Source organism: Gambusia affinis, linkage group LG11 (assembly GCF_019740435.1).
Source record: "Gambusia affinis linkage group LG11, SWU_Gaff_1.0, whole genome shotgun sequence".
Classification (NCBI taxonomy): domain Eukaryota; kingdom Metazoa; phylum Chordata; class Actinopteri; order Cyprinodontiformes; family Poeciliidae; genus Gambusia; species Gambusia affinis.
This window is the reverse complement of record NC_057878.1, coordinates 25,109,560-25,131,440: the sequence shown is the minus strand read 5'-3', so window position 1 is coordinate 25,131,440 and position 21,881 is coordinate 25,109,560. Positions and strand designations below refer to the sequence as shown.

Below are 21,881 nucleotides of genomic sequence, written 5' to 3'. Positions count from 1 at the left end.
ATGCAAATATAAAATGAAACTAAATAATAATAACTGAGTTACTAAAGTAGTGAAAGATTGCTCAGATTAATATGATGATGCCAAAATTAGATCAATGATTCATCAGATGATGAAAGGACCTTTGGTGACTTTTCTTAATCACTAAATTGTTGCATGGCTCCTTCTAAGTGGGGCATGTTATCAGAAAGAGAATGTGTTTAACCATTTTTATTTTAGATTCGAGGTATCTCATATTTATCTTTATAAATGAGAATAAAATTTCAGTGGCTACATCAGAACATAGAAAATTTTGTCATTTTATTTAATGTTTTAGTGTATTTTGAAAGTGCGGTATTGTAATAGTTGTAAATTAAAATTTTAAAGCTGCAGTTAAAGACTTCAAAACGCATTATTGTAATTTGGTGTTTTTTTTTTAAAGTAATTACTGTTTTTCAATATTTGAGAAAGCTGGACCAGGTCTTTTATGGCAAAATTTATTTTTGGTTTCAGGTTGATCGATAACTTAAAAGACGTGGCAGTGGTTGAGTTACATCTTTAAAAAGTGGAAATACTATCAGTTCTCACCGTTTCCTTTTATATAAACTGAAACATTAGATTATGCCCTCAGTCATTTCTTTTCCATAAACTAAAAGGATGTTTTCATGTTTTGTTTTGAAACAGAAAAATACAGAAATCTTCTGTAATATGCTGGTGGATCAGTTTGAGCTTGGTATTAAAGACAAGACATTTTTCTCTGTCATTAGCCTCATGGTAGTTAACATGTTAGCAGTTTAGTCAAGTTATGCACAAAGGATTGACAAGTTTTATAGACAAACATTGTTGGCATCTATGAAATTCTGTTTGCTTCTAGCCAAACACATTAAGTCTCTTCCTGCATTACAAGAGGATCTGGACATCCAGAGCATTTAGTGTGAACATGACAAATAGAGTGCAGGGAACAGGGTGACACTGTATAAACCCCTTAAAATGGGTTTAAGCTTGATGCAGAATAAAGGTAGTAGCAGCAGGTCTATATGATCATATGACACTGTTAAACAGTATTAGATTGTACAAAGTTATTGTGAATGTATAATTTAATTTTAAAATCCAAAGTATACTGTGGGTGATCAGATGCAGCTTGGTGGTTTTAGGAAATCAACTGGATTTAAGCAGGCCAGACACATAACATTTGCTACAGAAGAGAAAGGATTTCCTCCCTGAGGTTTCAGTACCTGTATCCGGTGGTGAGCGGCACGCCACTCTTCTTCCAGACAATTTGAGGCTTGGGGTTTCCGCCCACCTGACACTGAAACACAACGCTTCCTCCTTCCACCAGCTTCTGAACAACCGGTGTCTTAATGAAGACGGGAGCAGCAGCAGGGGAACCCGGCTCAACCGCACTCACTTCGGTCTCGTCTTTAGCTTCTACTGTAACTCTGATTTAAAACAAGGAACAACTTCAGTAAAAAAAAAAGAAAGAAAAGAAATACTGGTTTATTTTTCAAGCTTTATAAAATAGTCTTGACTTACTGAGTAACTTCGGAGGAAATCACCTCCTGCTTGCCCTCGATGTCCTCAGACACTGTGGGAAAAATAAAGTTCATTCAACCAAGAATTTTTTAAGATATCAGACAAGCGTCTCTCAAAACAGCTTTTTTAATTTAGAAAATAACTTTCAGTTTTTATTTACAATTTTTAAAGAATTGGCAAGCTTAAACATATTTACAGCCTTTTCAATAATCGATCAACAATATGTCACTTCAGCACTCAAACCATTCAGCATCCTGAAGGTTTCTAATGGTATCCTGACAAGGTTGGAGGGCCTGCTGGAATCACCCCAATCTTTAGCTGCCCACACAAATTCTCAATCAGACTGAAGTTGGGACAGAGTGGGCCCAACTCGTCTACTCCAAACGTTAGTATTAGTACCAGTAAGACCAGTAGTTTCATTGTGTGCACTGACCCTGGACGAGCAGGTAGCAGGAGGTGCTGATGGTTCCGGCCTCGTTGGTGGCGGTGCAAGTGAAGCGTCCGCTGTCTTCAGCGAAAGCCTCACGTATCACCAGCCGAGCAAATCCGCTCGCGTAGCTGATCTGGAAATCAATGGAGCTCTCGATCTTGTAGTCCTCCCTGAACCACATTATGACGGGGGCAGGCTGACCGCTGATCTGACACTCCAGAGTCACCGACTCGCCCTCTGTCACGTTTGTGTTTTTCAAGCCCTGCGTCGACGTAATATGTTTAGAAAATAACCATTTTACCGGAAAGTTGATAATAAAACTGGGCCACTTACAGAAACCAAAGTGGGTGGGACAACAGCGCCACCTGCAGACGGTACGGCTGCTGCCTCTGGCACCTGTCACAGAGACAATTCTATCAGACTAATGTGACATTGAAATCCATTTCTAAATCAACAGTGCAACACACAGGACTTTAAATGTGATGTTCACCCCCGAGAGGTGATGAAGAGACGACAACACAGAAAAATGAAGAAGGTGCTGGATGGGCTCAAGAGGTGAGGATGAGGTTGTCAATAGTGCAGAGAAGGAAGCTTGTTAAAGTTTTCATTAGAAGAACATTTATTGTTGGATTTTTCACAGAAATCAAGAAAACCAGACCTCTACCTAACAGGAGGACAGTCCCTGAAGATAAGATGAAAACAAAACCCATAGCTTAGAGGTCTTTGTCTCATGAGAGGTGAAAGATTGGAGCAAATCAAAGTTTTGTGGGGAATCCTTCCTTTAAAGCTGGTGTGTGGTATCAAACTGCAGGTTTCAGAACCATCTGTTTCTTGCTACACATCAGGTTTTCTTGTTCTGCTCAGATCCATCTCACCAAGCTACAGAACAAACCTTGGCTCTCCAGTCCTCATAAACTCTGTCCATCCCCACCAAGTACGCGACCCCCGTCTGAATCTGGGCGCCAGAGCGATATGACTCAATGGATTCTTTGAACGGCGGTGGGATGGACTCCAGCATCTCACTGGTCCTAACAACTTTAAGAGACGGACTGGGAGACTTGACCGGTTTGATGATCTTTCTAGAAGAAGATGAGGATAACTCTTTCTGCAGAGTGGCGATAGCTGAGCCGGCGATGGACACCTGACCAATCCAGAGAGGAGGAAAGGCCACACCGTCATCAGAACAACGAAAGACTGGACTGCACTTTATTGTCATTCACATTTTACACTATGAAGTGCAAAAAGGAGTGAAGTTCCAATGCAATGAATGAAATGAATGAATGAAATGTGGTGGATTTATATTTAAGGTGCACACAGCACACAAAGGATCTATGGGCCGTTAGTTTTATTAGAACTATAACAGGATCAAATGAGAGGAATTTTAGATGAAGCAGGATTAATTATGGGTAGAAAACGAAATTTGTTTTCGGATTAATAAATTAAGTCAGGAGCGTAATAAAGAAGGAGAAGGTTAAAGAAAAGGGCTTCATTTGTTAAAGATGTTCAAACACCTCTAGAGTCGCTTTATAAAACGGGTTTGCATCTCAGGCAAGCAGTAATAACCAAACTCCTGTCGACTAACACAATACAAACACTGCCTGATAAGAGTTAGAGTGTTTGGTTTATTTTATATCATTTAAGAAATATTTTACATTTACCACATAGCAATGGTGTCAGATAAATAAGAGTTAGGATGTCAAAGAGTAAAGGCTAACTAATGGGTCTAACCTGATACAAAGTAGTCAAATACAAATATATCAAATATATATGTATATATTATGTCTCAGTTAGACACAAGGAAAATCAGAGGTAGGAATTTCTTATCAATGTTTAACTCTAAACATGAGACACTAAGTGGCATCTGCAGCCATCTATGATCACACCTGTTCATGAAGCATGTGTGATTGTAGATATTGTTTTGGAAAGAATCAAACCTTTAGAGGCTGGCAGATGCTGCCAACATTTTACCATAAAGCCAGAGAACAATTGAAACCTGAACTTAGAGAGTCAACTACATACACCAAAGCATTGGTCATTATTTCACTTTTTAAAGTTTCTTATTTTTGCTCTGGTTATGTCCTACTGCTTGCCTGATTCTGCCTCTCTTACCTCCCCAACAGACTCTGGTTTGGGGACAGAAACTTTAGAAACCATGAATTGTGGAACTGGAGATGGAGTGAGACCAGTTTCCACTCTGGAGGAGATTTCTGTTCCTCTCTGAATCTGTGGTGATCAACACAGAAGCGTTAGCATGTCAAGTAGAAGCTCAGAGCTGCTCAGTAAAATAGTAGGTGCAAAATAGCAAATCCAAAGTAATTCAATAATAATCATTCTTAAGAACATTGTTTAAAATTAAAACTTAAACTATATTTCGTTTTAAGCACAAAAATTAATGTAACTGTTTTGCTAGTGGAAATTTAACCTCGCTGACAAAGTAAAATGATTTATTTTAGTCAAATCAGGGTCTTGTTCTTTTCTTTACATGTAGCGCTTCTAACCTGAGACTGCAGGTCAGATGTGAACTCCTGAGCAGCAGTGAGCATTTGACCAGCCTGCATTCTCGTTGACATCCAGCCAATTTGATACTGTTGATCGGCAGACATAGCAACTGTCTGCTGCCTCATTTCTGCCTCTACAGTCTCCACCTCTTCAGCTCGACCGCCTTCGACATGCACGGGTTGGCGAATACGAGCCAGGTCAACGGCGGCCACTACTTTGGCCACCGCCCCAGCTTTTGTCCCTCCCTCAGCCTGGAGACAGAACCAGCAGCACAAAGAACTCAGAACAAGACAACACACAGAAAGTAGGTCTGATGAAAAAGACAAAGAAGTAAGTCTGAAATTTATTCAGACTTGCTGAGTAGCATCAAGTAAAACAAGATGTTATTGCATTTTAGTGTTAGTCAAGTGAACCAGCTGAAGTAGAATAGAGCAAATGATTTTACTAACCACATTATTTCAGTTATTACACATTCTTGTATGATGCATTTCATACAGTTTTGTTAACATGGAGGAACATAAACATTTACTTCTTAAATGGGATAATATTATCATGCCAGCTTCTTCACCTTACAAATATTGGTAAAATCACCAGAAAATGGCCCGCAGTTGGTACATGATGGAAAATAATGTACAGATTGCAGAAATAATCCATCCTTCACGTGTATCATATTAAGCTTCTTCTGTTTGAAAGTGCAGCCCCAAGCAACACAACTACTGGGAAGATGTTGATATGTTAAAGTTTTGGAAGGACCAGAGGTGTCTGACTAAAGTAACACACAAAAAACTCATTTAACTAAACTCCTCACCAGATACTAAAAAAACCTTACTACATACCAAAACAAATTGTTTTGTTTCAGCCGCTGTTATCATGCTAACATAGTCAATCAGCAGTAAGGCCATGAATACAGTGGATAGCTTAGCACTGAGCCATGTTTTCTTAGAGAGACTAGTGCTGAAGGGATATAGGCAATAAAAATTAAAAACGTAAAAACTGAATTTTACACTATTTTTGACTCCAAAATTTGGTTCTGAAATGCCAGCACCAAGAGGATGATTCTAGTGACTCTGATGATCTCCAGTGATGGGATAGTTGTCCACATGAAAAGGTTGAATAAAATGTGGCACAAGTCAGCACAATCCAAGTTTTACAAATCAAAATGGACCAAAGTACACAAAAAAAAATGACAGGGACAGAGTTTGTGAAAAACATGCTGAATGTTGGTTCTTCTGCAGGAATTATCTTTTTGTCAGAATCCTAAAAATATTTATCCATTAAATTTAGAAACAAGAAAGGAGAAGCCAGTTGGAGGAACAGCAAATGTCTTTGACAAGTTTGATTTAAAAAAACAAAAGGTAAAGAGTTTTCCTGTGATTGTAAGTGTAAACTTCAAAAATGAGATCAGAAACATCTGTAAAGAAGAGATTCTTGAGTTAGGATATTATCTGGATTGAAACCATGGCTTTGACCACGATCCAAGTCTAAGAATGTTTCCAGGGGAATGAAATGTTTTAGCAGACACACAGAAAGACAAATATACCAACCAAACAACCTCCATTGTGGAGGCACAAACAGAACTGGACAGTACATGCTCCATCACTATGCTCGGATATGACCAACTCCAAACAGTAAGACAGGAATTCTGGTAAAAAAGGTTTCAGATTCTTTGCATCTGGTGTTAGCATGAGCTGATATTATCCTTCTTTCTTATGTCTCTAAAGCAGCTAAGCCAAAGGGTCGATACAACCCTCCTCCAAACACACAATCCTCACCTCTTTGGAGTCTGTGACTGGTAGATGCACTGGTTTCATGTCATCATCTCCCCTCTTCCATGGTGGGGGGACTTCAGCAGCGGGGGCAGGCTGCTTCCTCGTGGTGACGGGAGACTTTACCGGCCTGGTGGGGAACAGTGATGAGGTTCACTCATTCAGCTTGTAGGTAATGTAGCTACTTTAAGTCAGCATAAATAACGTGATGCTCCTACCTGACAGCTGTGGGTGTGGGTGCCTTCACGTGTCTGACAGGTGACGGTGACTGTTGGCGGCCCCCGGTCACCTTGGAGACCAGCGAGGGCTGGGTGGGGGACTTTGACGAAGGTTTGGGTGGAACTCTGGGTGGAGTCTTGTGACCAAGTGTCTGAGTCAGTTCAAACTCCATCTTCTGAGGAAACATACAATAAGATCAAATTAAGACGCAATAAGCGAGGATCTAATATGACTAAGATCTTTTGCAATGAGTAGAAAAAGTGGGATAAAGCCAGAACCCTAATGGGAGTTCTGATCAGATCAGACATGATTTGTCATACCTTTTCCACTCTTGTGGTTCTGGTCTGTGAAATCTGAGCGGTTGAAATTACTGTCTTGGTTTTCTTTGCTGGAACTGGTTCTTCTCCTGGACACAAACGTTCTGTTCAGTTTCTGATAATGTCAACTCAGCAGGTAGAAACTATAGAAGCTGACAGAGCTCACCTTGAACCAGCAGCTCGCAGGTGGACGTGGCCCGTCCACTGCTGTTGGTGGCTGTTGCAGAATACGTCCCAGAGTCCTCTGGGAAGGCCTCTGCAATCAGCAGACTGTACAGGTCTTTGTCCTGCAGGATCCGAAAGTCGGCAGAGCTCTGGATCTCGGCTCCCTCCCTGTAGAACTTGACCACAGGTGTGGGGATGCCAGTGACTCTGACATTCAGCCTCACCTGGCTGCCCTGCCTCACTGTGGAGGTCTGCAGCCTCTGAAGGAAGGTGGGAGGCGCTGTCTCCGCTGCAGCAAGAAAAACAGATGTAAGCCAATAAACTCCAACACCTCAGTGTGGCTTTTAGAGATAATCTCCAAGATTTAACTTGTATCATCAGTCAAAGTTATTTTAGCTTGCTCACACCAAAATATCCCTTTGTTTTTACTAAATGTAACAAAAATGTAAGTCTCATGATTTACCGAATGAAACTTTATGACAACATTCATGAGGGCTTACTCCTGTTCATGACAGATGTTATGTCATGTTTATGACGGTGTCATGACAGTCTTATTCACAACCCGTCAAATAAAGTTTTACCAAATTTACTAACTAACAAGTACTTTTCATAACCCCACTCCAAAGAATGTAACAATGAGCTCATATTTTTAAAGCTATAACTAATTAGATGCAATTAGATGCATTAAATGCAAAAACATATAGCAAAGTAGAAACATATGATTATCACTAATGAATTAATCAGAAAACAGTTTCAGAGCCTTTAGCAGAAGAAGGCAACGCCACTCCACCATCAAACTGACTGACTTTCTTAACAATACAGCCAGAGAGAGATTTAAAGAAGAGCAGCAAAACCAAATCAAGTGGATTAGCAGGGCTTGCCACCCACTGATGGTGTCTCACCTGTAACCAGGAGCTCGGCGGTGCTTGTGGCTTGTCCAGCGCCGTTGGTGGCTCTGACAGAAAAGCGTCCGCTGTGTGCGGCGGTCACAGCGGGGATCCTCAGAACAGCGCGGCCATCGCTGAACGAGATCTGGACGCCGGGCAGAGCTGCAGCGGAAAGAACCTGGCCATCACGGAACCAGCTCACCTCAGGAACTGGAAAACCTGCAGAGGAAAAAGGTCAGGGGTCAGAGGAGCAGGAACTACATGCTGTAGAACCTCAGCTGCAAAACACACAAAGACCTTCACTGTACAAATATCAATCAATGTTGTTTATGAATAACAATAAAGCTTTTATAATTTAACACTAATATGGATTCATTGATAAAAAAACATGGAACTTATTTACTGTTTTGTACAAATAAAACAGTATTCAAAATGAAAGACGAGTATAGTCTTTATTTCTCTATTAACCAGAAGCTAAACTTGTATTTCTCTGAAATTTCAAAAGTGAAAAGTCTACAATTCTCATTTGGTATGATGGTAACCTCTTATTATCCCGCAAACTTTGCTTAATTAGCTACATGCTGCAGTGTTTGTGTAGCAAAAATAAACACAAAGTTTCACATTTTCATTTACTGAGTTTATCATTCTGTGAAATGTAATTATCCTGCAAACTTTGCTTGTGACGCTGGGATTTTGCAGAATTGTGCCCTGCCTGATAACCCCACCATGATGCTGCCATCAGACGTTTTCTTACCACTAACTTGAGCCTCGAACGAAGCGGCACTACCCTCCAGTGCCACGACGCTCTGTAGCGGCTGTGTAAACGTTGGCGCTTGTGTTGACATGGTGGTCGGCACCCTGTAACAGAGACGAAGTGATTAAACCTTAGATTTTCTGCAGCAGACAGAACACATTCCGCCCCCGAAGTATCTGCATGAGCAGGGCTTCATTTGGTGCAAACCATCCACAAGAAAACAGGAAATGCTGCCACTTTAGACACATCAACTTATCTTTCCACCAGCAGGTGGCGCCAGTTCTCCAGTAAACCTTTGCAAAGAAAATACTATTAAGAATCTTATTTTCTATTAAAATCTAGAAAATGCAAAAGAAAATCAAATGTTTGTGATTAATTTTTAAAACGAGAAGGTTCACAAAGAGCTGTTGATACAGACTCTTTCGACTGGTTTAAAATGTCTTCTGTACAAAATATATTTTTTTCATGCAGTTTGTTTTTTGTTTCATTTTCTTTCATTGGAATACTGCAGAACGTGTCTCCTGCCCTCCATCTGTTTCTAAACAGTTCTTTTGTCATTTACTCAGTTAACTCTTGCTTACTATTTAGCTGCATGCTGCAGTGTTTCTACAGCAAAAATAAGCACAAAGTTTCACATTTTCACTCACTGCTTTTTCCACAAAATAAACTTGATGGTAAACTTTACAAACATTTTCCAAATTCATAAAATATCCACCATATATGACAGCAGCTCTAATCACAGATCAAACATAAGTTCAGTTCTGTTTGCACCTTTTCTGTTTTCTCAGTGTTGTTTTAAAGAGCTTCCACAAGACCTAGACCTTATTAGCTGATACTCAAATATTGTTTTGGTCTCTACAATTTTTGTGATTTTTTTTCTTTGAAATTCAACATTATTATTACTTTTTTGTTGTTGTTTTAAGACTTAATCAATTCTTCAAATGTTGTAAATGTATTTCTCAGGCAGGTTTAAATAAGTCACAATAAAAGACTTGTTTTTCATAAGAAATTAGAGAAAAATTTTATTTTCAAAAATAATAATAATGCATTTCATTTAGAAAGAAAAAACATCCTGCTCAAACATAAATGTAACCATTTGATGTTCTCAGCCAGATTATAGCATAAACTAACGCACATCTGCGGTCCCACAATAAGAAATGTAAAACTTTTATCTTTTTTGGAGAAAAAAATGTGTTTTCATCTGCATTTTTATAATATTGACATGTAAGAAATTAGTTGTACTGTTGTCAGTAATCAATGGAAACATATTTATTGAAATTAAAACAACAAAACCCTTGTCATAACTGCTGACCAGGTTTTTGCATGTTTCCACTTAATTTCTGAGTAGAATCTTTTGCATTAGACATCCGATTCCTTGAGGTTGGATGGTCTACTTGCCATCACCCTAATTTTTAGCTCCCTACACAGATTCTGAATGAGATTCTTGTTCAGACTGTTCCTGGACCAATCCAAAACATCAGTATTATTTCCAGTCAAAAGAAACACATTGGTCAAATTAAAAGATTACTTGAAACCTAAATTTGCCAGAGGTGTGAAAAATTTTCTGAAATATTGATATTTTACAGAAACTGTGATGAGAACTGCAGGAAAGTCAATGGATAGAGATTTCTTTATAATTATGTAAAGTCTGTTTATCTGTTTTATCTTCAACAGTTAAATCTGATTAAATTTAAATTATTTATATACTACTAAATCACAAAATGTTGCAACAAGATTCTTTAAAACAACATGCCTCATTCAAATCCAGTGTTATTTAGATTCAGGCTCAATAAGGAGTAAATTTTTATTCAATTTATAATCTATTATTACACGCTGATATGATTAGTACTTAAACATATTGATGTTGGACAACCAGACAATAAAACTCCAATGGTGTTATTATTTTCCTACCTTTAGGTTATTGTATATATTTTGTATTTGTAAAACTTCAAACAGACTCTGTGAAGTTGCAGCTGCTTCTGATAACCTGACAGCAGCAGGTGCTGCTTCACGTACCGCAGTACTACAGTTACTGCCTCACTACTACAGTTACTGCGTCCAACACTTTATAGATCCACTGGTTACTCTAAGAAAAATGTTTCTTATAATCATTGCTTTTACTGTGGAAAAAACTATCTTGATTGATCTAATAATGTTGAAGAAATTCAGATAAAAGGGAAAACAAAATGCAATCTAATTTAGAGTACAAAACAATCATCATCCTGGTTTACCATAAAGAGAAAACAGAAAGAAAACAGCAATGATTAGCTGCAGTTCTAGAAATATTGTAAATATTACCAAAATAAGAAGTCATGTCAATATGCTTATTATGGCATTATGAGTTTCTGTGTTTGTAAATAAAAATCCCTAAAGATCAGTTTTGAGATTGTTCATGTTGTGGAAACTAAACTAAACCGATACTAAATGGTTTCCCCATCACATTTACATGGGACATCAACCAGATAAATTACATAAAAATGTGTCTATATTAAAGCAATAGTTCTCATTGTTCACATTGTTATTAACAAAGCTTTGAATAACATTATATTCAGCCAAAAAGCCAAATCATTTTGTTAAAGCTGGAACAGAACCAGGACTAAAATCATGTTTACCTAAAATAGCTTCACACGAAAATAGATCTGACTCTTAATCATGTGTGGGAGACACATCTTTACTTTGAATATGCATGACCCCAATTACAGAACATTCTTCCTTAAGACTCACAAATATATGATTCTGTGTTTAATCACTTCAGAGGCAGAAAACCAAAAACTCATCAAATATTTTATCACTGAAAGCTCTGGAAACACCAACTTCAAGTTTGTTGTCAGACTTCCTGCTGGTACCAGAAGAACCTTCCAGGGATTTCTGCCTGAGTCATTTTCAAACACGTCCAGATTATTTTAGCATCAGAATCTGGGTTAAATGAGGATTTCCTGCACTTTCAAAGAGACACTGAACACCTCACCAGGACACCTGCTGCTTTATTTCACTGCTGTCAGCTGATCTCAGCTCACATTGTTTACATTCTCAGTTCCACTCATCACAACATCATATCAACATCAATCAATCAATAATCAATACACAGCTTAACATCAGACTGATCCACTTGGATCAAACCGGACCAGTCCTGCTGGTATTTACAGATTAACATCCGAGAGACAGATATGGCAGTAACCAAAAATACCTCGGCACCCCCACCCTGACCCTGCACAGTTTGATTGACAGCCACCATGTGGCACATAGCTGGAGGTGCAACTGATAGCTCTGCTGCTGATTCCCTTAAAAAGCCATGGGCCCAGCTGACAGGCCTCTCGGATGCTCTCAGCAGCTATTCTTGGCCTTCCACTGATCATTGCACACTCTGCTGCATGAGGCCTCCTTCTGCAGCCAAAAATACATCAACACATCAAAACCTCAGCAAACGTCTCCAAAAGCTGGAGTCCTGACCCCAGTTCTGATCCCACCTTTACCAAAAGCCAGAGTCCATGTCCAGGAGAAAAGCACATCAGTTAGGGAACACCGGGAAACGAGCGGGAACTACTCACTTGTTTCCACAAGAGTGCCTGGAAGTGATGGGACGGAGCCCGACTTACTAACGGGCAGAAGCCCCCTTATCCAGAACGGTGTGTGCAGAAAAATCCAAGGTGAGAACAGTCGAGCCTCGAAATATTCCCTGACAAAAACAAAACTACACAGAGAGAGGCCGTGTAGTTTTGCTTTCCCTCCTCGCAATCCCTCCACCCGAGGCGAGGCTGGGAATGCTCCAACTGCTCAGGAGGGCCCAGACGGTGCTTTAGGGTTTTATACGAAGGGGGCAACCTCCATCACCACCTCACAGAGCCTCCCCATTGGCTGCTGGGACACCCAGGGGGGCATGATGGGAGATGGCAGCCATTTATGAAACCTCCTCTCCTCCAGTTTGCCAGTCATCAGGAAGCCGTTGGTCGAGCTACGATTCCAATCGATCTGGGGTTGCAGAACGTAAAGCATTACATGAGACCTAAAATAAAACCCTGAAGAGTTAAACTGTGTAAAAATCTATGTAAACATCAGAGTCATAAAATAAGTGCTGACAAAAAAAGGAAGCTGAGGGTGAGGCTGTCCCTGTCAGTCAAACTCCCCCCGCCTCCATCCAGCAGCACCACCGGCTGGTTGTTACAACACACCAACAAACTTTCGTTTGTCTTCATCCTCAGTCTAACTGATGCAGGTTGAAACCAAAGTTTAAAGGCTCTGCAAATGGAAAGCTTCAGCTCAGATCTCAGCCAGTAGCTCAGAACTGATCCGGTAGCTGTTCTGTCCCACCATCAGGGTTTGGTAACACTGTTTGGTAACTCATCTGTTAATCTTCTATCCATCTGTCGCCCAACCAGAACCTAAGAAGCTACAGCAGAAACCTCTGATTTGTTAGTTTTTATTAATGTGAGAAAATTAGCCTTTTGAATTCTTCATGGTCTTGTTTACGTCCAGTGACTAAATCCAATATTAGCTAATTTAACAAAAAGAACAACAACAAAGAAACAAAAAGACAAAAGGGTTTCTTAAAATAAGCACTGAGCCGGGTTATTTTTGAAATATCAAACCTCAGGAATATGGAACATGAAGGAAAACACGTACTCTGTTTATGTTTAGGAGTCAAGAGTCAAAGTATTACAAAGCATTTACTCAGTGTTGACTTTCTAGAGAAAAAAATAGATCAATATTTTTTGCAACGGCCCCTTTGACTTACAATAACTCATCACCCAATCAGAAACTAAATGCACACTCCTTTTACAGCCTGACAGATTTATGTTGTTTTTAAGCTACAGCTGAATAAGTTTCCTTCTTCTTGAATGTCAATGCGCAAAGCTAGCAGGATTTTCAAAATGGGCCTGTATTTCTCTCCTGCAGAAATGCTCACTTCTCTTAAAAGACTCTTCCCACAGGAAAAACTTACGTTGTCTAACCTAAAGAAGGTCTTCAGGAGTTTTCTCTGCACTGCAAACGATCTCAGCCTCCTCAGCAAGTAGCATCTGTTTCTGTATGACCATCAGTGTTGTGAGGCCAGTCCAGTTTATTGTTCAGGTGAACACAGAGGTACTTAAAAGAGTCCATGATCTCATTATTGGTTCCCTTTATGTTCATTGGTGTCAGTTGAGTGGAAATCCACCACCAGTTCCTTGGTTTTATGTAAAAACATGAGATGATAGCCAGGTGGCTAATTTCACTCTGTAGTCCAATTGACAGGTTGATGCTAAATTCCAATAACAAATGATGATAAAAACACAAAATAACACTGCAGAAAAAAAAACTTAAAATGTCTCTATATTTACATTTACTCAGTGTTGACATTTCTTGCTTTCCGAGAGCCAGATTTTAAGATGTTGTTTTTTTTTTTTTAAATCAGATGGTGAGTGATAGGCAATTTTTTTTTATCTTAATTGTTTTCCAAGTGTGAGAAGCACAATGAGAAAAACTATCGTGATTGAACAGTCACTCCTGTTCGCTCAGTGGTGTTCTTTGGAAAAAATTTTTGCAGTAGTGATGAAGCATAACCATGAAATATTTTGTAAATCAGATGTGAGGTCAGGGCGTCTTCGATGCTGGTGTGACACAGGAAGTCTTGTGGTACCTTCCTGAGCTTCAGGCCCAGGTCGAACATGAACCCCAGGATCTGAACAGCACCAGAGGGTGGAGGTGGGATGAAATTCACTGAAGCAGAGAGGGTGGGGGTCGGCTCAGATCTAATAGGTGTGAAGTTTAACTGTGGTGGAGCAGAAGTGGTGGATGACGACTCAGAGCTGAGTGGTATATATTTCTGGGAAGAAAAATAGGCAATCACCAAAGATGAGGGGAATTACAACAGTGGAGGCCTTTTATTAAGTCTTGCCATAGCGAAATTGCAACTTGCAACACATTTAGCAATTTATCTAGGACCCAAACACAGCAACTACTGGATACATAAACCCCTCTGTGTGAGCGGGTAGCTACAGTTACTGCTGGGTGATTCAAATTTGTCTCGGTGTTTCGGGGGTTTTGCAACAGTTCCAGCCGGTGGGCTCAGATGTCGACAGTGAACAGCTGCAGTGAACTAAATCTGAACTGAATCCTCCGTCAGCTGGAAGGAGAAAACCTTAGAGCAACAGCGCCCTCTGCAGGTAAGCTTTGATACAACCTGAAAATCTTTCACTGAACAAAAATGCAACAGGCTGTTAAAATGATTACCTCTTCCACTTAAACAGTCAGTTCATGGTTTTAGATAATACATTTTTTCACATGTATCCAATGAAGAAATCATTTACTAAAAGTAAAACAGGCAATAATAAATATGTAAATATTTAGTAAATACAATTCAGATCTATAGAGTGCATGTTATTAGTCATCTTTACAATCTTCAAATATAATGTCATATTTCTAACCAACTTTTATTACAAAAACATAAGATCAAGCATAAAAAAATGCTACTTCACATTTTTTAAAAACCCTAATAAACTTTAATCAAGTTGTGAAATGGTGTCCTTCTTTGAACCTGGTCCTATTTAGGACATTTTAAATGCATATAATATTGAAATAAATTGAAACATTTTCACACTTTACCAAAGTTTATAGTAAACTCTGACAGAGATAAAACTAGTGATACTTTATGCTGCAACTGTAAATGGTCCTTAATTAACCAAAAAGTAACAATTGACTTCACAGATTACTAACTGGAAGAGTTGATTTTCTTCATGTCAGTTCCAGAAAGTTAAATTTATGTTTTTACTGCCTAATTAAATATTTCTCACAAAAAAACGAAAACATGTAAATTTCATACAATTTTAGAGTTCAGTTAAAAAGAATTATAAGATTCATGAGGAAATCCTAAAGATCTTGACAGAACATGATGTTTTTTCTCACTTCTTTATAGAAGGAGCTGTAATATTTCGGGGGAGAATGTCCCATTTGTCCATTGAAGCAGGGTGATTCTCCCAGTCTGGATTAATGGGAGGATTATTCAGAGCCATCAGACATCCAAGCCAGTAGCATTCAGAGCTCAAATACTCCATCATATCTTTGTGGTTTGTGACTTCGTGTGCAGATAAGGGTTTCTATAGAGAAGAAATGAAAAATATAATATAATCTGAATAATTTGCTTTCATAAATGTATTTAAAAATCTTCATAATGTGTCTTTATCATTCTTCTAATATCAAACAAACCTGCGAATCGTTGTCATATTTCTGATTGTAGATCGCCAGCTGCAGATTCTGAATTGCTAACAGCGAATATTCTTTAACCTGAAACAGAGTTTTATATTCAGATCTGCAGTAAAACAATAAACAATCTGGTTTTAACATTCTGTAATTTATGTACCTCTGGAGATTCTGTTCCATGTCTGGGCTTATTCAACTCATCAATATTTGATATCATCACATTCTTTTTATCCTCCATGTCTGTTCTTGATGAGGTAAACTGTTTCTGTTAGCAGGCGTCATGAAGAGGAGAAAAATGTAATATTAATGGCAGCTGCAGCACAAAATAATAAAGAACAAAGTTCATCAAACCACATTTTACCAGGATCATTTTTTGGACAGAATCTGGTTTTTCCCCAGCTAACTTCAAATCTTCTTTGATTTTTGGCCAGTCACATCTCAGAGTTTCATACATTTCTCTTATTCTGTTTTTACTGACTGGGCTGTTGAGGCTCATAGTGTTTCCTGTTTTTATTGAGGGAGCAACTTCCAATGCCACTCTGTAAGACAGAAACATAATCATTAGGCACCTAAAACTTTCATAATCTACACTTTTATTTGTCTAACCCAGCTTGTCTTAACATTTCTATGAATTAATACCCAAAACCAAAATACCCAATTTGTTTAAGGAAAACGTTTTTTGTAGTTTTGAAATGTATGTACGATACCTGTCTTTGAAAGATTTCAGTTCTTCCTCTTTTTTATTTAGAACAGACCTAAAAATAAAAAGTACCACTTAAAAACTAAAAACACTTGTTAGATGTTTACTGGCTGGATAAGTACATTTATTCTGGAACAACATTAGATTTTTTTGGAATAAGATACATAGGAGTTATGAAGATATGCTTGGAGCTGAGTTATAAATAAATTTAATTTCTTGAGTTGTCTCCTCCTAAAATTAATTCATTTTTACCTGGTGGCTTGAAGTTCTTCATCCTTCTCTTTTAGTCTGTTTGAAAACAAAGTAGATCAGGTCACATAACATTAAGTCACTGCTTAATCATAAAAACAATTCAGGAAAATTTTGAGATATATTGAAGAACAGCAGCTGCTTTGAAATCTGTGCACTATACCTGTCTTTGAAAAATTTTAGTTCTTCTTCTTTTTCTTTTAGAACAGACCTAAAAATGAAAAAAATAACTCTTAAAAAACTAAAAACACTTTCTTGTTATTGGACACATATGCTTAGTGTTTCAGTAAATACATTTATTCTGGAACTACATTTGATTTTATTTGAAAAACATACATAGAGCTTGTGAGGAAACTGTGGTAGCTTCCTTTTTTTGGTATCTGATATTAATTTTTTAATCATCTCCTCCTAAAATTAATAAATTTTTACCTGGTGGCTTTAAGTTCTTCATCCTTCTCTTTTAGTCTGTTTAAAAATGAAATAGATCAGGTCAAATTTCATCTGGTCACTGATTAGTAATAAAAACAACAATTCAGGAAAACTCAAATTTTGGCATTTCCCTCAACCTTTTCTAATGCGATGCATTGACCAAACTTGCAATAAATAGATAAACTTAAGACAATTTCAAATCAATTTACCTTATTTCAAAATGTTTCTGTTGTTGAGTGGCTTCAATGTGACAAATTCTACAAAAAAACAACATATTTTACAGTCAATCTTTTGAAGGGTCAATACAACAACTGCTAAGATTAATTGGTTTTATTGATCTATTTCTTTATCTGATTCTCATTAAATACATTTTTAATTTCTGCTTTGTGTCCATAATTCAACACATCCATGTAAGCAGCCCCTACTTTATGAGCCTGAGTATTAAAGAACAGTTCACAGTACCTCCATTGGACGTCTGTCACTTCTTTTTCAACTTGATTTAAATAATCTCTGTGAATTAAATCATGACATGAAAAATCTAAAACATCCACATCCAGATTCTTATTCAGATCATGTAGTCATGAACATGAAGAGGAATTAGAGTTTTTATATTCTTGAATAAAACAATAAACATACCTTATTTTTTGATGTTGTTCTTGTTGATTTTTTTCTATCATATCAATTCTGTTCAAAACACAAATTTTAGTGAATCCAGTCCAAGTCAGATTCTTATTTAAAGTTTTTACTTAATCAGCAGTTCAAGGGTTGCAGTAAATATTCAGACAACTGCTAAGATTATTTTCCTTTTTCATTGGCTGTAATATTAACTTATTAACTATTCTATAGATTAAAAGAAAGTAATGTCATGTCCCAGCATTATGAATGGACTGTACCTTTGACATAAATCTTTCTCCTCTTCCATTTTCAGATCAGATCTGTTGGGGGAATAATCTGTTACTGAAAAATCATCAACTCCACCAAAAACCTACAAATGTTAGTTTGTATAAATTTCTTTAGAACAAAAACCAACAGTCCAGGTCTTCATTTCACTTTTAAAGAAATTACTTCTGTTCCTGTGTTTCAGTGTTTGTGGCTGTTTTCTGTCGACTGAAGAGCTGGGTGAATACGGATGTTGTCTTCGACTGGTTCTGGTTCTGGTTCTGCTGGTGGTTTCTTCCTGTTGATTGTGAAGTGTTTCTATCCTCTGTGGCCTTGGCCGAGTTCTGGAAGGACGAACTGATAGAAAATGAAGATTTGATGTGAAGGCTTCTTTTACTTGTCAATAATTTATAAATTTACATTGCAAGATAAATATTTCTCAATGAAGTTACAATGAAACTGATTTAATCTTTGTTGGTTTAAACTGGTTTGTGCTGAATGGGCTGGACTAGACAATAAATATGTAAATGACATTTAAAGAGGGCTGCAGAGTGGCGTGTTAATTGGTCTCTCTAAATTCTCCCTAGGTGTGTGTGTGTGCGTGTGTGTGTGTTCATGGTTGTTTGTCATGTATGTCTCTGTGTTGCCCTGCGACAGACTGGTGACCTGTCCAGGGTGACCCCACCTCTCGTCCAGAATGTTAGCTGGAGAGGCACCAGCACCTCCTGACCACACAAGGGACAATGTGTTGATGGATGGATGGATGGATGGATGGATGGATGGATGGACATTTAAAGAGTCTAATATATTTAGTTTAAAGTTCTGAATAATTAAAATTCAAATAAAGACATAATAATCAGAGAAATTTGACTGTTTAAGTTGAAGTTGCTTTAGTAGATTTTATTATCTTCACATGTTGCCTAAATATTTTCCACATTGCTCCAACTGCTTATATCAGAAGTTTTGGAAGGTTTCCTGTTGCAGAAACTTCAAAGTCTTCTCAGTCTACTATTATTATTTACATGTATAATAATATTACATGCAAAGTACCTTTCCCACAGAGATTTCAGGCTTTCTCTCGCTTGCTGGAGAGCAGAACTGTAAAATAAAATACATAAAAAACTGTTACTGAATTGAACCTTAATCCAAGAAGTTTACATCAAGTAAATGCTTGAAAGAGTTAAATAAACCTTCAAACATTCTTTTGAGGTTTGAAGGTTTTTACTTGCTTTGTTCCTTTCATAGGAAAACTGGTGACTTCTTGAAGATGATGTAAAGATAGAGATTCAGGTCACCACTTGTTAAGAAGATATGCGGAATATCATTCTTTAACACAACATATAGAACCTTAAAGCAGAAGAGCTCCAGCAGGTAAATACCCAAAGTTCTACTCCTGTCAGATAAGAATGGGAAACTGAAGCTGTTGGACACCAACAGACTGAAAAAACTTTGATTTCAGTGAAGGCATTTTGGAAGGAGGGTCAGATTGGGCATAAATTTAAAATGATTGATTCAATCTGCCTTGTAGCAACATTGCTTCTGCTAGTGGTGTTTTAGCATGTGGAATATTTTCTAAATGAACTTTGGATCCCCAACAATAATATGTCCAATGAACTCCAATGACTTCCACAACCACCAAATCTCAATCCAATATGGCAGCTTGGGGATGTGGTGGAATGGGAGGTTCATCATGTTGGACAACCAATAAATCTTTTTGTTTTTTTCCATTTTTTCTCCAAAGAGTTTTTGCAACACTAGTGGCTTGCATTTTTTGGCAGACAGGAAACAGGACGAGGAGAGGGGGAAGGATATGCAAAGGTCACCGGGAGTCGAACCAGCGTCCAAACGTGGGGCGTGCTAACCCCCGGTGCCACCACAGCACTCCCCCCAACCAACAAATCTGTAGCAACTGTGAGATGCTATCAAGTCTCTGAATGTTTTTTTGACACCAACACCTTCACTGAATTAATGTGATGAATCACTGAATTGATTAGTGCAGCTCAAAGGCATCATGGGATCCAAACCAGTACTAGCAGAGTATAACTATTAAGGTATCTAATCAATGTGATGTCAGAACTGGATATAGATGAATTCTCACCATGTGTTTGTATGTTGACTTTCATGAAAACGAGCAATCCATTGTATTCTAATTGAACAGATTTATGTTAGTATTGACAAATCAGATCAGATCAAACATCAATCAGAACTGCATTACTGGTGGAGTAAACATCAGGACTTAGACTGGTTGAATTTAGGTTTGAGCTTTAATTAATTATTTCAGGTCATTAAAGGTTTCAATCTCCTGGAAAATTTAGTTTTTTTGAAGCATTGATACTGTTACAATATATAACATGACAGTTGCAGAGTATGTTTTTTGTTTTTTTGTTTTATAAAATAAATTGTTATATAATTCTTTAAGGAAACAAATTAAGTGTTCTTTTACATCTTTGGTTTGTTTACCTATTTTCCTCATGCATTTATTTTTTTCATAAAATGATTTTTCCTCATAGATCAAAAACTAGCTTTTATATTCACTTACAACCTAAACATAAATGATTACAGAAAAAAAAACCCATAAAAATGTATGATGTACCTTTCCGATATTGATGTGGTCATTCCTTCTGCCTGTTCCAGATCAGGACTGTGGAAAAGAAAGATGCAAAAAGAAACACTGAATGAATTCAAGATGAGCAGACTGAACAAAAATTGGGTTCAGGAAGAATATTCAATGCATCTTAAGGAGTAAATCCATTTAAATTCACTCTGAACTTATCTAAGGTTCTTTGTGTTCATATAAACACGCATGCAGAAATACAGTAAATGTCTGTATTGCACACACTCCTCTTACATTGAAAATGGAGTTCATAATGAGCAAAAATAGCAGTTTCTCATCTTTAATGTGATATTCCGTATATTTTAGAGAAAAATAAACAAATTAAAAACAATCAAATTAACAAACAGCTTTAAAGATATATCAGTTACAACATCCTGGATGCATAAGCCTTTAAACAAATTGTTTATCAAAATGGAATTTGATTTGTTCTCCCTGTTCATGCTTGGATTCTCTCTGGGTACTCCAGCTTCCTCCCACAGTCAAACAACATATCAGGTTGATTAGTTTCTCTTAATTCTCCTTAGTGTCCAGTCTGTCTCTGCGTTGCCTTGGCGACCTGTCCAGGTTGTACCCCACCTTACACCCGTTGACCTCTGGAGTTCAGGCACCAGCTCTCCTCGATACCCCACAAGGGATTAGCATGTTGGATGATGAATGGTTTTAAAAGAAAAAACAGATCTTTATTTACCTCATCCCAAGCTGGTGATGGTGTTGAAAGTCTTTCACCCGATTAATGCTAAGAAAAACAAAAACAAAACTATCAATCAATCAATCAATCAAACTTTATTTGTATAGCACATTTCAGCATCAAGGCATTTCAAAGTGCTTTACATCAAATCAAACACAAAGATACAATGCAACATAGAATCAACAATAAAAACACAACATAGTCAGATTCCGTCAATAAGTTTGCAATATCATTATTATGATTAGACGATCCACTCATTAAATATGAGATGTGTTTGAGATGACAGGCTTATAATTACACAAATCCTGAGACAAAACTGCAACTTGAGTTTGAATTATTTTTTTTAATACAGTAGTATTATTATTTATTTGTTCATCTTACAGCTTATAATTAAGTTAGAAAATTAGATGCAGGAGAAGCTCTGATTATTCAGGTTTATTTAAAAAAGAGTTGTAGGTGCTGATGGCTGCAGGCAGAAAGGTTCTGCTGTAGCAGTATGTGTAGCTGCAGATTTGAAAAAGCCTCTGCTGTTTTGCAGCTCTCTTGGGAAGAGGAACCTCAGGGTTATCTATTATGTTGTTCAGTTCATAAAACATCCTTTTC

General features: G+C 37.7%; 1 protein-coding gene across 1 annotated transcript in view; it reads right to left on the bottom strand.

The window, feature by feature from the left end:
• The window catches only part of ttn.1 (titin, tandem duplicate 1), a 156,296-nt gene extending 143,999 nt beyond the window's left edge, over nt 1–12,297 (bottom strand). The window contains exons 1-14 of the mRNA XM_044132734.1: nt 12,095–12,297; nt 8,547–8,650; nt 7,808–8,011; nt 6,907–7,194; nt 6,744–6,829; nt 6,423–6,598; nt 6,211–6,334; nt 4,438–4,689; nt 4,049–4,162; nt 2,832–3,080; nt 2,273–2,335; nt 1,943–2,201; nt 1,510–1,561; nt 1,212–1,415 (exon numbers count right to left, since the gene is read on the bottom strand). Of these exons, the coding sequence (XP_043988669.1) occupies nt 1,212–1,415; nt 1,510–1,561; nt 1,943–2,201; nt 2,273–2,335; nt 2,832–3,080; nt 4,049–4,162; nt 4,438–4,689; nt 6,211–6,334; nt 6,423–6,598; nt 6,744–6,829; nt 6,907–7,194; nt 7,808–8,011; nt 8,547–8,637 (2,162 nt within the window). The 5' untranslated portion in view covers nt 8,638–8,650; nt 12,095–12,297. The remainder of the gene's footprint in view (nt 1–1,211; nt 1,416–1,509; nt 1,562–1,942; nt 2,202–2,272; nt 2,336–2,831; nt 3,081–4,048; nt 4,163–4,437; nt 4,690–6,210; nt 6,335–6,422; nt 6,599–6,743; nt 6,830–6,906; nt 7,195–7,807; nt 8,012–8,546; nt 8,651–12,094) is intronic.
• Between the last annotated feature and the right edge of the window lie 9,584 nt (nt 12,298–21,881).